The following is a 15,570-nucleotide window of genomic DNA, read 5'->3' as shown; positions in this document are numbered from 1 at the left end:
ACATGATAAAACCCCGTCTCTACCAAAAATACAAAAATTAGCTGGGCATGGTGGCACACACCTGTAGTCCCAGCTACTCAGGAGGCTGAGGCAGGAGAATCCCTTGAGGCAGAGGTTGCGGTGAGCCGAGATCGTGCCACTGCACTCCAGCCTGGCCACAGAGCTCAAAAAAAAAAAGAAAAAGCTCAGAAAGGAAGGAATCTAGCTAAGGTCACATGAAAGCAGAACTAGCAGTTCAATTCCCTCTCCTGGCTCCTCACTCACTACCAGACCATGTGGGAAAAGCCACTTTGTCATGGGAGCAGCCCTGGTAAAGTGAGATACAGTCTGTGATTCCCAGGGTAGAAAGACAGATTGATTTTCATAACCAGCATTCTCATTAATTACTGTTACTGCAAGCCCTAGGAGAGTGGCACCTTCCCAGAGATCTCTCAGTGAAGGGCATCCTTAATGAGGCCAGTTAGCACAGTCAAGGTAGAAAAGACACCAAATGTCACTTCTTTGTTCTGTCATTCTTTTATCACTCAGCTAGTCTGGGCCGGGCTCTATGCTGGGACGGGGGACACAGGAATGAGGATGTTCCCAACCCCAGGAAGCACACAGGCACGCAGTCTGTGCCTCCTGAGCACTGTGGCCTCTGGGTTCTCATCAGGGCCAGCGACCTCACCTCGCCTCACCTGTCAGTCCTTAGAAGGGCGTTTGTACACTCTGAAAAGCAACAGTCTTCAGGTTACTTCTTACTGGATAACTAAGATCTTGATTTTGATGTGTTTCAGCTGGAAAGGGCTACCCCTGCAAAACATGTAAGATAGTGCTGAACTCCATAGAACAGTACCAAGCTCATGTCAGCGGCTTCAAACACAAGAACCAGTAAGTAACCATTTTTTGAAATTCTAGGATCCATAGCAGGAGCCCAGGACTTCTGCGTCAGAACAAAGCCAGGTAGTTCTGGGCCGAAGTGGAATCCTGGCAGCCTTTTTTCAGTGAACAGAAGATAAATCATTTAACAGGAACAAGTGTCTCCTCTATATGTATTTCTCTACCGGCTCCTGCCCAGTCTTTGGACCTGTTGGGCTGAAGGTTTTAGTAGAGAAGCATACATGATTTTCTTGGTGGAACCCTAAGAACACCTGGCTTTCCTGGTCTCTAGCACTCTGGGGAAGTGTTTTTCCACTGGCCTGGAGACCCTATCCTTTGCTGGCAGGAGTTCCCTCTATACGTCTTTATCAAATATGACCAGGCCCTCTCATTCATTAATCAAATATATATTGAGCATCTTCTGAATGGTGGCCAAGACAGACCCAGCCTCTGCTCTCATGACCTTACAGCCTGGTGGGAGGAAACAGACTAAGCAAGTAAACAACCAATAATCACAGATTGTGATAAGGGTTTTGAAGGAACCAGGTGAACGGAGAGTTACCTGTTCATGATAATCTTGGAAGTGACTAACATTCCTTGAGCCCCTCTTTTGTTGCAGGCCATATGTCAAGCATATTTTCTCAGGTAATCCTTCCAATCCTGAGAGGAAAGATAATTATTCCCATTTTACACATATAGACAACCAGCATTCAAAGTGGTGATGTGAATGAAGCACGGTCATGATTCAAATTGAAGCCTATCTGGCCCACAGCATGCTCCTCCCAAGGCGTCAGGCTCAGAAGTAGGTTATGGCACCATTGATATAAAGAGGATAGGGCCTGGTCTGGAGGGCCTACGTGGTTCTGTCCCTTCCTCTCTGAAGGGAAATGTGTGGTATGAGCAGTGTGCCACAACATAACCTTTTTTTTTTTTTTAGTAGAGATGGGGTTTCACCACGTTGGCCAGGCTGGTCTCAAACTCCTGAGCTCAAGTGATCCGCCTGCCTCGGCCTCCCAAAGTGTTGGGATTACAGGTGTGAGCCACTGCACCTGGCCCCAGCATAACCTTCTGAGATGGGTAGCAGAATTCCCGTTTTACAGACAAGGAAACTGAGTTTCAGGCAGGCAAGCTGCTGAAATGTTTATTTGACTTTGGTCATTGATTTTGCTTTGCTCATTGAGCTGAATGATTTAAAGGTGGTGGAAACACAGAGTATTGGTGTAAAAAATGTCCTTAGTTCTCTCTACTCTGCCTGGAGTCTCCTCTCTCATACTGTAGCAGATCATCCTCTTTACCTGTGGATATGTTTTTTACTTTGGGGGTACTCTTAGGTATAGACTTGAGACAAGCCCCAGCAACTCAGTCCCACAGTGTTTCAGCATACATACCTCCCTTGCAGCTTGGATGATGGCAGTTACAACAGACAACCTGAAGCCAACCAGAGCCGCGCCGTGGGGCTACCCATACCTGAAAATGCTAGTGTTGTTCACTGTTCTCTTGCTAAACTTTCCAGCATTGTGACCTTGGGCAAGTCAGTAAGTCTCTAATTCTCCCAATATGGACAATGTAGTAAGACCCCGACTACAAAAAATAAAGTTAGCCAGGTGTGGCGATGCACACCTGTAGTCCCAACGACTTGAGAGGCTGAAATGAGAGAATAGCTTGGGCCCAGGAGGTGGAGTGAGCTTTGAGTTGCAGTGAGCTATGATGGCACCACTGTACTCCAACCCGGGTGCCTGAGTGAGATCCTGTCTCAAAATTTTTAAAAAGCCTCTAATTCTGTAAGGATAAAGCTATAATTTGTTGAACACCTGATTTCAGTCTCATTAAATTCTCAACAAAAGATCTGAAATTAGGATATCCCCCCACCCCTGCCTTTTACAACCAAAGAAAGCCTAATTATGAGATAGGTTAATTGACTTGCCCAAGTTCACTTGGTTACTTGGAGTTAGACCTAGGATTCAAGCCTGTTTGACTTCGAAGCCCATTCATTTTACTCTGCCACTACCAAATGGAATGAGTTTGTATAGGGCCCTGTAGGCAGTGGTTTGGTATAGTGAAAAGGCATTGGCTACAGTCCTGAACCTACCACTTAAAAACATACTTTGCGGTCGGGTGCGGTGGCTCATGCCTGTAATCCCAGCACTTTGGGAGGCCGAGGCGGGTGGATCACCTGAGGTAGGGAGTTGGAGACCAGCCTGGCCAACCTGGAGAAACCTTGTCTCTACTAAAAGTACAGGTATCAGCCGGGCGTGGTCACGGGCGCCTGTAATCCCAGCTACTTGGGAGGCTGAGTAACGAGAATCGCTTGAACCTGGGAGGCAGACGTTGTAGTGAGCAGAGATCGCGCCACTGCACTCCTGTCTGGGCGACAAGAGCGAGACTTCATCTCAAAAAAAAAAAAAAAAAAAACATACTATGGGCCAGCCACTTAAACTTTCTGAACTTTACTTTGCTTGTATGTAAAATGAGGATGCTGCTTCTCACCTTGCTAGAATTGCCATGAGGATGGAATGATGGAAGCTAAGCATCCAGCATTCTGCCAGCCCACAGTGGACCTCAGTGAAGGAAAGGTGCCCTGCCTATTACTCCAAGGCCCTAACAGGGCAGTGCTATCATTGCAATAAGCCAATACAGCTGCCACACACTGACCCTGTTCCTTTGTTCCTTCTCAAATACAGGTCACCAAAAACAGTGGCATCATCCCTGGGCCAGATTCCAATGCAAAGGCAACCCATTCAGAAAGATTCAACCACCTTGGAAGACTAGAGGTGATTCTGCCCAGCATCCCATGTTGGGCCAGCCGTGAGCCAGCTTCCCGTGACTGCTCAGCCCTTGGCTCCCTCTCACTCCTTGTTCTCACCAGGAAAGTACACAGGCCTGAGGCAGCACTGGGCCACAGACAGCCTCTGGTTGGTCCAGGCTAATTCACTCCTGCTGCTCCCCTTTGGCAGGAGTCCTGTAGGTCATGACAGAGGAGGCAAGGGTATTGAGAGACCTGGGGTCTCACCGGTGGCAGTTTGGAGGGTGGCTTTCCCCCTTCCCCAGCCCCTCTGGGCCATAGGTGCTGAGGCCCTAGCCACCTGTCTTTCCTCTAAAGGTCAGTTTTGGGCCAGTTCCTGCAACTAAAGAACAGAGATCTCCCTGGGCCCTAGACATTTCCAGTGAAACCTGGAACTTTCATGCCAAACCTGGGCTGAGGCAGGAAACAGAGGAAATGGCTGCAACATGGAAGCTTGGAGCTAATACAACACTCTGCCTTCCCCCAGAAGGTGCAGGCTTTCCTGAGCCTTAGACCAGATATGGCCAGTTGCGCGGGTTTCTGCCAACTGTGAAGTCTTCTCCTGGAGCGGTGACACAGTCTTGGCGGAGCATTGCTCCCAGCGCTGCCCTCTCCACGGTTCCTGAATGGTGCTAAGGATCTGCAGCAGTTAGCAACGAGCTGGGGCTGGGGGCGGCCTCCATGTCCACTGGGATTATAGGACACTCCAGTGGGGATGGGACCTTTCCCCTCCTCCATCAGAGGTGCTCTGACCCAAGGTCACATGGGAAAGTGCCCCACATGCAAGTCTCCCTGAGGGTTCTGCCCCTAAAGGCAAACTGCCTCATGCCAGCCAGCTGTGAGGTTCATTGCTACCCTCGGCCCTACTCGCCCTCTCTTCCCCCTTGTGCAGCAGACCACCTTGCCCAGGTTGCTGTGGTGCTAGCCTTCCCCGTTATCCACCAGGCGATTTCTGGGTCCCAGGGAAAGAAATAGAGAGCTGATGCAGGTTTCTACAGTGAGGAGCAGGTGTCCCCCAGGCCCCACACCCAGATTTCTCTGTCTTTACTGTTTTGTGGCCTGGGACTGAGTCCACAGGTATAGAGTTTTCCTTGTAGCTTTGAGGCAAGAATTCCAAGGAGTGTCACCATCAGAGGCTTCTTCTCCTCATTGTGTCAGAGAAGCCCCTAGCTGCTCTCGTGGCCTCCTTCCCCCACTCCCTATCCCTTCACCTGTGAAATGCCTTTGCTTTGCATATCGTGTGGATGTGTGTGTGTGTGTGTTTGTGTGTATGTGTGTGCTTATGTGTGTGTCTAATGCTCTGTCTCTTGGTCACTGAAGCATCCAAATAAAGAATTTCCCCCATGAGCCAGACTGCAACTTAACAGACCTAGGGTTTTGAGCCATATTGCCACTGGATCTAGTATGTCTGTCTTGACCCCTCACCCCCACCCCATTCAGACCTCAGTAGTCCCCAGTAGTCATTTTAGGAGTTGGGACAGAGTCAAGCACCCTGTGAAAGTCTCCCTTGAGTTCAGTTGCCCTGAACTCAATACAGCCTCATCTTCTCATCCACGTTCTCCTGCTTCTCCTGTCACATAGGGCCTCGTGAAGGTCTTTAAAGGGTTTAAGCTGGGGATCTGCTTTATGTTTGAGAGAATTCTGGCTGTTGTGTAAAGGAATGCAGGGAGGGGCAGGAAAGGAGACAAGGAGGCCAGTATGGAAACTGTGTCCAGTATGGCTTTCCAGGCCAATCACTTAGGGCAGAGACCCAGCCTTATTCGTCTCTACTTCCTGATGTCCATAGTGGTGTATCATGAAGTTTTATTGAATGAATGAATGAATGAGGTGTATGAGAAGAGATGGTTTTTTCCTGCTCAGCTCTTACACAGTGATAGGTTTGTTCCATGGGACTTATCATAGGCCTGGTGATTCTTGAAAGAGCATTTTCCATGACTCAAAAATGAGCTGAGGAGTGTTATGGCCAGCTGTGGTGGCATGCACCTATAGTCCCAGCTGCTCAGGAGGCCAAGGCAGAAAGACCATTCAAACCCAGGAGTTCCAGCCTGTAGTATGCTATGATCATACCTGTGAATAACCACTGCACTCCAGCCAGGGTAACATAACAAGACTCTATCTCCAAAAAAAAAAAAAAGAAAGTATAAAAATAAATGTTAAGGCCAGGTGCCATGGCTCATGCCTGTAATCCAGGCACTTTGGGAGGCCAAGGCAGGTGGATAACCTGAGGTCAGGAGTTTGAGACCAGCCTGGCCAACATGGCAAAACCCTGTCTCTATAAAAAATGGAAAAATCAGCTGGGCATGGTGGCACGCATCTGTAGTCCCAGCTACTCAGGAGGCTGAGGCAGGAGAATCGCTTGAACACGGGAGGCGGAGGGTTGCAGTGAGCCGAGATCGTGCCACTGCACTCCAGCCTAGGTGACAGAGCAGGACTCCTGTCTCCAAAAAAACAAATAAATAATAAATTTTAAAAGAAGATAGCTGGGTGTGGTGGTGCATGCCTATAGTCCTAGCGACCTGGAAGGGTGAGGCAGGAGGATCGCTTTAATCATGAGTTCAAGGCAGCAGTGAGCTATGATTATGCCACCGTACTCCAGTCTGGACAACAGAGCAAGAAAGACCCTGTCTCTAAAAAGAATAATTTTTAAAATTTAAAAAAAGAAAGGGGTGTTATGGCCTCAGGAGCTCTTTGTCCATCCTTTACTGTAGACAGCCAGGTTTGAGGAAGGGGCCCAGGCAGCCTCAGCTCCCATTCAGCACCACTCAGCCCCTGCTCCTGGTCTGCTGTGAAAGGCTCTACACAGCCCCAGGGGAGGTTCTCAGCTTCCCAAGATCAGACTGCTCCAGCAATTCCCCAGGGTCCTCTAAGCCACCTAGTAGGTCGGATTCAGCCCCAGCTCCCAAGCAAGGAAATGAAGGGCAGGGGGTCAATGGGCTATCATACCGTGAGCCTCCGGCCTGCAAGACCACTCTGTGTTCCCTGCCGGCTGTGTGGCCAGCCCTGTTGGTAAGGGGACCTAGAGATTAACACTTTCTTGCCCTTGGGGGTTCACACACGGTCAAAGATCATGATGACAATAAGAAAGCCCAGGATGAGGAACTGACTCAGCCAAGGGTATGAAAAAGCTAGAGAGATTGGGAAGCTAGCATTTGATCTGCGTAACAGCCTTTGAGCTAAGAGTTGATATTCCACATAGAGGAGGAGGCCAGGCAGGGTGGCTCACACCTGCAATCCCAGCACTTTGGGAAGCCGAGGCAGGTGGATCACTTGAGCCAGGAGTTCAAGACCATTCTGGCTAACATGGTGAAATCCTATTTCTACAAAAAATAAAAAATAAAATAAATAAAAACCATGGAGAGAAGGAACAAGGCTGAAAGAGGTGTCATGATTTGCCCAAGGTCTTGCCTCTAAGAAGTGACAAAATGGAGAGTAGAATCCAGTTCTCTAGACTTGCTCTGGAACCCTTTACAAGTGAGGACCAGAGTCTCTCCCACGTGGCCCCTGCAGCCTGCCTCACCCATCTCCTAACAGTGCCATGGTCTCACAGGGTGAGCAGTCACTCAGGGAAGGGGCAGCACCCACGAAACAGATGAGACAAGACTCAATGTTTATATTCCAAGTCCCTCCATTTGTCTCATAATTTTGTCCATTCCCAATGTATTAGATTCTAATTTTTTTTTTTTTTTTTTTGAGATGGAGTCTGGCTCTGTCGCCCAGGCTGGAGTGCAGTGGCCGGATCTCAGCTCACTGCAAGCTCCGCCTCCCGAGTTTACGCCATTCTCCTGCCTCAGCCTCCCGAGTAGCTGGGACTACAGGCCCCCGCCACCTCGCCTGGCTAGTTTTTTTGTATTTTTTAGTAGAGACGGGGTTTCACCGTGTTCGCCAAGATGGTCTCGATCTCCTGACCTCATGATCCGCCCGTCTCGGCCTCCCAAAGTGCTGGGATTACAGGCTTGAGCCACCGCGCCTGGCCTAGATTCTAATTATTAAACTGTTGGAAACCCAAATCAGGCCAGGCGCGGTGGCTCACGCCTGTAATCCCAGCACTTTGGGAGGCCAAGGCGGGCGGATCACAAGGTCAGGAGATCGAGACCATCCTGGCTAACCCGGTGAAATCCCGTCTCTACTAAAAATGCAGAAAAATTAGCCGGGCGTGGTGGCGGGTTCCTATAGTCCCAGCTACTTGGGAGGCTGAGGTGGGAGAATGGCGTGAACCCAGGAGGCGGAGCTTGCAGTGAGCCGAGGTCACGCCACTGCACTGCAGCCTGGGCGACAGAGGGAGATTCTGTCTCAAAAAAAAAAAGCCAAACCAAAGCGATTAGCTAAAAAAGTGAATGTATTGATTCACTTAATGAAAAATCCACATACAGTGATAGCTGGACCCATACTCGGAGATGGTCTCATCAGGAAGAATTTTCTGTCCTTCTGCTTTCCTCTGTGTGCCCTCTCTCAGGCAAGCTCTCTCCAAGAGGTGCCAAGGTGGCCACCAGCAGCCCCAGGCTTCTGTCCTGATACGTTAGTAACAACAGTGGAAAGAACACCTTTCTCCACTAGTTCCAACAAAATATCTGGGATTGCCTCAACTGCTTTAGTCCTGTTCTTATCCCTGAATTAATCCCTGTGGCTAGGGGAAAAGGCACTCTGATTTGGGGCCTGGGTCATGTGCCTAAAGCTGAGTCACCTCCACCTAAAACATATTGAGAGAGGGAGTGACGCAGCCCCAAAAGAAGAAAGTTGTAGGGGCTCTTTCCAGATTGAGGGGGAATGGATGCAGGGGGAAGAGGGGGCAAAAACAACTGTGCACCATACCCAGAAATTGTTTAACTGTTTCCTTTTTTTCCGAACTTTTTTAGGTACACCACACATTCAGTAATGTGCACCAATTTTAGGCTTCAATTTGATGAGTCCTCACTTATATGTATACATTGGGGCAGTCACCCTCCATATCAAGATACAGAACATTGCCAGGTCCCCAAAACATTCCCTTATTTCCCCTCCTAGTCAGTGTCCCCCGAAGTAACCACTATTTTGACCTCTATCATTGTAGATTAGTTTTGCTTGCTCTTGAGTTTTATAAAAATGGAATCATACATTTTGCACAATATTAGTTTGTGGAATTCACCCACGTTACTGTATGTCTCAGAAGTTCAGTTTTTTTTTTCAGCCAGGCACAGTGGCTCATGCCTGTAATCCCAGCACTTTGGGAGGCCAAGGTGGGCACATCACTTGAGGTCAGGAGTTCGAGACCAGCCTAGCCAACATGGTGAAATCCTGTCTCTACTAAAAATACAAAAATTAGCCGATCATGGTGGTGGCGCATGCCTGTAATCCCAGCTGCTCGGAGGCTGAGGCAGGAGAATCACTTGAACCCGGGAGGCAGAGGTTGCAAGTGAGCTGAGATCACGCCACTGCACTCCAGCCTAGGTGACGTAATAAGACTCTGTCTCAAAAAAAAAAAAAAGTTGCGTTTTTTCATGCTGTGTAGTGGTCCTTTATTTGAATATAGCACAATTTAGCCATCCTACTTTTTTGTTTTTGTTTTTGTTTTTGAGACGTTCTCACTCTGTCCCCCAGGCTGGAATGCAGTGGTGCCATCAAGACTCACTGCAGCCTCAACCTCCTGGGCTCAAGTGATCCTTGCACCTCAGCCTCCCACGTAGCTGAGACTACAGGCACATGCCACCACACCAGCTAATTTTTTCTATTTTTTGTAGAGATGGAGTCTCACTCTGTTACCCAGGCTGGTCTTGAATTCCTGGGCTCAAGTGATCCTCCCTCCTCAGCCCCCCAAGTAGCTGGGACTACAGGCACATGCCACCATGCCAGCTAGTTTTTCATGATTTTTTAGAGATGGGGTCTCACTGTGTTGCCCAGGCTGGTCTCAAACTCCTGGGCTCAAGCGATCCACCTGCCTCAGCCTCCCAAAGTACTGGGATTACAAGCGTGAGCCACCACACCTGGCCCAGCCATCGTGTTGAGGGACAATTGGGTTGTTCCTGGTTTGGGGGTATCATAAAACTGCTATGAAGGATTTTGTACATGTTGCTTGGTACACATGTTCACTCATTGACTTAGGCGTGGGATCATAGAGTAGGCATACGTTTAGCTTGTCTAGACACTGCCAGACCGTTTTCCAAAGTGGCTCTATTGACTTACATCCTCACCGGCGGTGTGTGGGAGCTCCAGCAGCTCCACGTCTTGGTTAGCACTTGGTGTTGTCAGTTTTTTTAATATTGGCCATTCTGGTGTATACAGCAGGCAAGCATGAGAGGGAGCCCCTGCTCGTGGCTCTAGTGCCTAGGGACGGTCTCAGAGAGGCATCAGCTCTGAAGAGGTAGTCTAGTGTAGTGGCGAAAACTCAGGTTCTGGGAAGCAAGCAGCTAAGGTTCGGATCCCAGCTCTGCCATCACAAAGCTGCCTCAGGGTGGAACATTAGTACCTACCTCATAGGGTTATTGTGAGAATTAAAAGAATAGATAGATATGAAATAATTAATAGTGCCTTACACATGATAAATGCTATATAAATGGTAACTGCTGCTCTTTCTGTTGTTGACCTGAAGTAAGCCCTGAGTGCCCCTGGAGTGGGGATAAGGCCACAAGCAGATGGCATCTGGCATAGCCCCATGTAATAAGATTCAGTGATTTATGAAATGCCGGAATCCTAATTCGATCTGACCGAGGCGGGGGGAAAAGTAGCAGAGTGGCTACAAGTGATTCTTTACTGGGGTCCAGCGAAAAGTCACCCTCCACTACTGGGGAGCCCCTGCTTATCCCAGGCCCAGGGCTCTTTGGCCAGTGACACTACTTAGGTGTCACACCTGAGGGGAAGAAATGGAATCATGCATGAAATGGAAACAAGAGGAAGTGGAATCATGCTCTTAGCCCAGAGCTAGATGCAAAGCAGCTGTTTGAATATAACAACCCACCAGTGCAGACACATCTAGACATGTACCTATATAGCCGCCAATGAGGGATGGCATGAGGGACAATGGCCTGGGATTCAGGGGCCCTAAGTGTTGGTCTGAGCACTGCCACCAGATATGTGTGACCCAAGGCCTTGATACTGTCTTGTGAAGTGGAAGTTAGAAGAAATCATAGTTCCCAGCTCAAATCCTAAAGAAGTAGCAATGAACAGGTAGAGTTTCCTCCCAGAGCCCTAAGCCAGGTGTGGTGCACGTGCCTGTAATCCCAGCTGCTCAGGAGGCGGAGGCAGGAGGATCGCTTGAGCCCAGGAGTTCAAATCCAGCCTGGACAACATAGTGGGAGCCTCTTTAAAAAAAAAGAAGAAAGCCCTTCCCTCACAGCAGTCCCTGCCACATGAGCTGTCCCCACCCCCAGACCAGATGCTCTGATGAGCAGTCACTAGTGTAAAATACAATAGGAAGAACATTTTCTCCCTCTGACCATCCATCCACCTAACCTCACCTTTCTGCCCTTTTATTTTTTATTTTTTTTTTTTTTGAGACGGAGTCTCGCTCTGTCGCCCAGGCTAGAGTGCGGTGGCGCAATCTCCACTCACTGCAAGCTCCGCCTCCCGGGTTCACGCCATTCTCCTGCCTCAGCCTCCCATGTGGCTGAGACTACAGGCGTCCGCCACCGCGCCCGGCTAATTTTTGTATTTTCAGTAGATGGGGTTTCACCGTGTTAGCCAGGATGGTCTCGATCTCCTGACCTCGTGATCCTCCCATCTCGGCCTTCCAAAGTGCTGGGATTACAGGCGTGAGCCACTGCGCCCGGCCCTTTCTGCCCTTTGAAAAGCCCTATTACAGAGACAGGGCAGACCCTTCCCTGGCCTGGCTCTCCCAAGCTTACTGTTCATATATGCTGCTTCCTCTGTCTAGGAGTATCAAAACGCTGAAGAAACCTTCCAGTTCTGTAAATGGTCAACTCCACAGCACAATGACCCCATTAGCCACTAGGTGGAGTCCGCTTCTTTTTTCTGGCAAGGTAGACCCGCCCTGGGACTTTACTGTTTGATTTAATGGGAAGAGAACATGGTGACTTCAAGAGCCCCTGTATTTCCTATTTCAGTGAACCCTCAGGACAACTGGAGAAGACTTGATTTCACAGGGGAAAGTCAGGGACAAAGTCTTGCAGAGCTTATACAACCAAGAAGTAGCCTTGGAGAGAGATTTGATCTTAGCACATCTGCTCATTCCCAAGGCCGACTTCTGGTTCCCTCAGGACATTTCCCTCAGAGGCCTTCTCTGTTTGAGGGCTGTAACTTAGTCACCTGTCTAGGAGTACACCTGATGTCAGGCCAGCTCCACAGCCCTTCTTTTCCTTTTCTCCTCTGGGTGACAAACCTGCTCCATTCTCAGACCCTGTGGTTCCGAGGGACTGATTCCAGGAGTGAGCCTGTGACCCACCTGAGTAATCACAGTCATAGTCTTCAGCTGTTAGTGTCCAGCATGTAAGGACAGCCTGCTTCAGAACTAAGCCAACACAGAGGAGGCCGAGCTCGGGGGCTCCCACCTGCAACCCCAGCATTTGGGAAGCCAAGGCAGGCAGATTACTTGAAGCCAGGAGTTCAAGACCAGCCTGGCCAACATGGTGAAACCCAGTCTCTACTACAAATACAAAAATTAGCCAGGCATGGTGGCGTATGTCTGTAGTTCCAGCTACTCAGGAGGCTGAGGCAGGAGTATCGCTGGAACCCGGGAGGCGGAGGTTGCAGTGAGCCGAGATCGCGCCACTGCGCTCCAGATGGGGAGACTCATTTCTGATGACCATCCGGATCCAGCTACGCCCGAAGCTAATATCCCCCAGGACTTTCTAGTTTTGACTTTTCCTTAAGTCAGCTGGAGTTGAGTTTCTATCACTTGTGACCAAGATTTCTGCCTAATACTTGCTCCAACTCGCCTTGTCAACCTAGGGACCTCCATTCATCCAGAGATCACTGGCCCCCAAGGCCAAGTTGGCTGCCCTTTGTGCTCCCAGATGCCCTGTGTTCCCCTCTGGCATAGCCCTTAATATGCTGTGTTACGGCGATCTAATTCCCTGTCTCTTCTTTTAGACTAGAGGCTGCTTGAGGGCAGGAACTGGGTCTAGAAATTGCTTGAGGGCAGGAATTGGGTCTTATGATACTGGTCCCTAGCATAGGGCTGTGGTTATGTTTTAATAACTGCTTGGTGATTGAATACGTTAATGAACAAATGAATAAAAATGGGTATGGTCTGGTCGGGACCATTGCTGGGATTTCACAGGAAAGACATTTATTTTGTTTGTTTTTTGAAACAGAGTCTCACTCTGTCACACAGGTTGGAATGCAGATGCAAACACAGCTCATTGCAGCCTCGACCTCCCTGACTCAAGTGATCCTCCCACCTCAGCCTCCCGAGTAGATGGGACTACAGGTGCACACAACCACACCCACCTAATTATCTTATTTTTTGTAGACACACTGTGTTGCCCAGGCTGGTCTTGAACTCCTGAGCTCAAACATCTTCCCATCTCGGCCTACCAGAGTTCTGGGATTGCAGACACGAGCCACCACACCTGGCCAGAAAGACTTATTGAGGGAGATGATCCTCTAGTGGTCATGAAGGTCAAAGTAGCCAGGTTGCTGGGGTGAGAGGGGGGTTAGTGAAAGGAACTAGAAGAGGCGAGTTGTGGCGCATAGTTCATTCTTTCAATCATGGCCTCTCATGAATCATTGCCTCCCTGTGCCTGTGTCCTTTTGCAATGTGACTTTATCGTTGCTTCCGTCAAGATGGGCGGGGGAGTCCATTTCCCAGTCTCTTGAATCTGAACTAGTCTTGTGAGTTACTTTGATTAGAGAATTCAGTGACATGACTGTACAACTTCCAACGTTAGGACTTAAGTGCCTGTGCAGCTTCCTGACACTGTGAGAGGAAGTTTGGGCTAGATCGTGTGGCAACCACAGACCAGATGCCAACAGCAAGCTCCATGCATGTGAGGGAGGACATCCCAGACCCTCTAGCATAGCCAATCCACAGCGTAATCAGAACTGCCACCCGAGCCCAGCTAATCACAGGATTGTGAGAAATAATACATAGGTTTAAATAATTAAGTTTGGGAACAGTTGCACTCACAGAATCACTAGGTATAATAATCGGAAGCTTCCTAGTGTCTGTTTAGCCTTCTTCCTATAACAAGCTTTTCTTTGAAGAACCCCACCCTCAGCTTATGTAGTCTAGGTGGGAAAGACCTCCACTCTCCTGGCTTTTGCCAGAACAATTGAGAAGTTGCCAAGTGGGAATGTCTTGAGCCCAGAGCTGTTCGTGGCCTTCTTTGTCACTTCTTAGGGAGCACCTGCCATAGAGAAGAAGACAGAAGAGAGACTGAGTTTTGCCCATACTACTGGGAACCAGGATCAAGCTGTTTGTGAAGCCTGATTCATACCAGGACTTAGAGTCATGCTCCGGGAGCCCTAGCTACTCAGGAGATGGAGGCAGGAGGATTTCTTAGGCCCAGGAGTTCAAATCCAGCCTGGGCAACACAACAAGACCTCATCTCTTTAAAAACAAAAGTGCATGAGCCAGTACATTTACTGTTTTGTGTAAGCAGATTTGATTTTTGAGTATCTGTGTCTTGCAACCGAACGAAAAGGTTCCCTGAGAGTCAGAAAAATTGATAGGGGCCGAGCAGCTCCAGGGCAGAGGGCAGTTAGGGTCAGACAGAGGAGGGATTCCCGGCCGGGCACGGTGGCTCACGCCTGTAATCCCAGCACTTTGGGAGGCCGAGGTGGGCAGATCACGAGGTCAGGAGATCGAGACCATCCTGGCTAACATGGTGAAACTCCGTCTCCACTAAAAAATACAAAAAAAATTAGCCAGGCGAGGTGGTGGGCGCCTGCAGTCCCAGCTACTCGGGAGGCTGAGGCAGAAGAATGGCATGAACCTGGGAGGCGGAGCTTGCAGCAAACAGAGATTGCGCCACCGCACTCCAGCCTGGGCGACAGAGCAAGACTCCGTCTCAAAAAAAAAAAAAAAAAAGAGAAGGGATTCCCTAGAGAGTGAGGGAAACATAACTGATTTTTCCTCAGCCTCAACTATATGCCAGGACCCTGGACTGAGACACACTTTCCCTAGAGGACTCCTGCGTACAAATGACCTGTAGCAGTTGTAACAAAGGGCTGTAAAGGAAAACAGCAGTGCCGCCAGAGTGTGTAGCAGGAGGCCAAAGCCCGGACTGCGGGTGGGCCAGGGAAGGTCTCCCTGAGGACGTGACATTTAAACTGAGTGATCCGCCTGTGAGTGAGTGGTGGGTGGGAAGGTGGGGGTAAGGAGTGTTCCAGGCAGAGGGAACAGCATGTGCCAAGGCTCTGAAGAGGAAGATGCTTGTCAACCCAGAGGAGGGAGAATGTGCTACAAGGTAAGGAGAGAGACTGCAAGACCAGGGCCCTCAAAACATATCAGCCAAGATTTTCAGCAGTAAGCAACAGAAACAAGCCAGCTAGTTTAAGTACATAGAACTACCAGAAGCATTAAAGAAGTTGGCTTAATACTTACAGATTTTTTTTTATGCTTAATACTTATATTAATACTTATAGATGGGCCAGGCACGGTGGCTCATGCCTATAATACCAGCACTTTGGAAGGCTGAGGAGGTGGATCGCCTGAGGTCAGGAGGTTGAGATCAGCCTAGCTAACATGGTGAAACCCTGTCTTTACTGAAAATACAAAAATTAGCTGGCCATGGTGGTGCACACCTATAATCCCAGCTACTCGGGAGGCTGAGGCAGGAGAATCGCTTGAACCTGGAAGGCAGAAGTTGCAGTGAGCTGCGATTGTGCCACTGCACTCCAGCCTGGACAACAGAGTGAGACTCCATCTAAAAAAAAAACTTGGCCGGGCACCGTGGCTCAAGACTGTAATCCCAGCACTTTGGGAGGCCGAGACGGGCGGATCACGAGGTCAGGAGATCGAGACCATCCTGGCTAACACAGAGAAACCCCGTCTCTAC

At 49.3% G+C, this 15,570-nt stretch overlaps 1 protein-coding gene across 4 annotated transcripts in view; it reads left to right on the top strand.

Annotated features, from left to right (window-relative positions):
* The window catches only part of ZNF346 (zinc finger protein 346), a 71,206-nt gene that overhangs the window by 48,801 nt on the left and 6,835 nt on the right, over window positions 1–15,570 (top strand). For 2 of the 4 annotated variants that reach the window (XM_011989981.1, XM_011989984.1), the window contains 2 exons: window positions 777–870; window positions 3,540–4,995. In XM_011989981.1, the coding sequence (XP_011845371.1) occupies window positions 777–870; window positions 3,540–3,627 (182 nt within the window). In that variant the 3' untranslated portion in view covers window positions 3,628–4,995. Of the gene's footprint in view, window positions 1–776; window positions 871–3,539; window positions 5,759–15,570 lie in introns of those variants that run through there. The other 2 variants (XM_011989983.1, XM_011989982.1) reach the window with 2 other exon arrangements.

Source organism: Mandrillus leucophaeus, unplaced genomic scaffold, assembly GCF_000951045.1.
Source record: "Mandrillus leucophaeus isolate KB7577 unplaced genomic scaffold, Mleu.le_1.0 Scaffold366, whole genome shotgun sequence".
NCBI classification, from domain to species: Eukaryota; Metazoa; Chordata; class Mammalia; order Primates; family Cercopithecidae; genus Mandrillus; species Mandrillus leucophaeus.
This window is presented reverse-complemented; position numbering and strand designations above follow the sequence as displayed.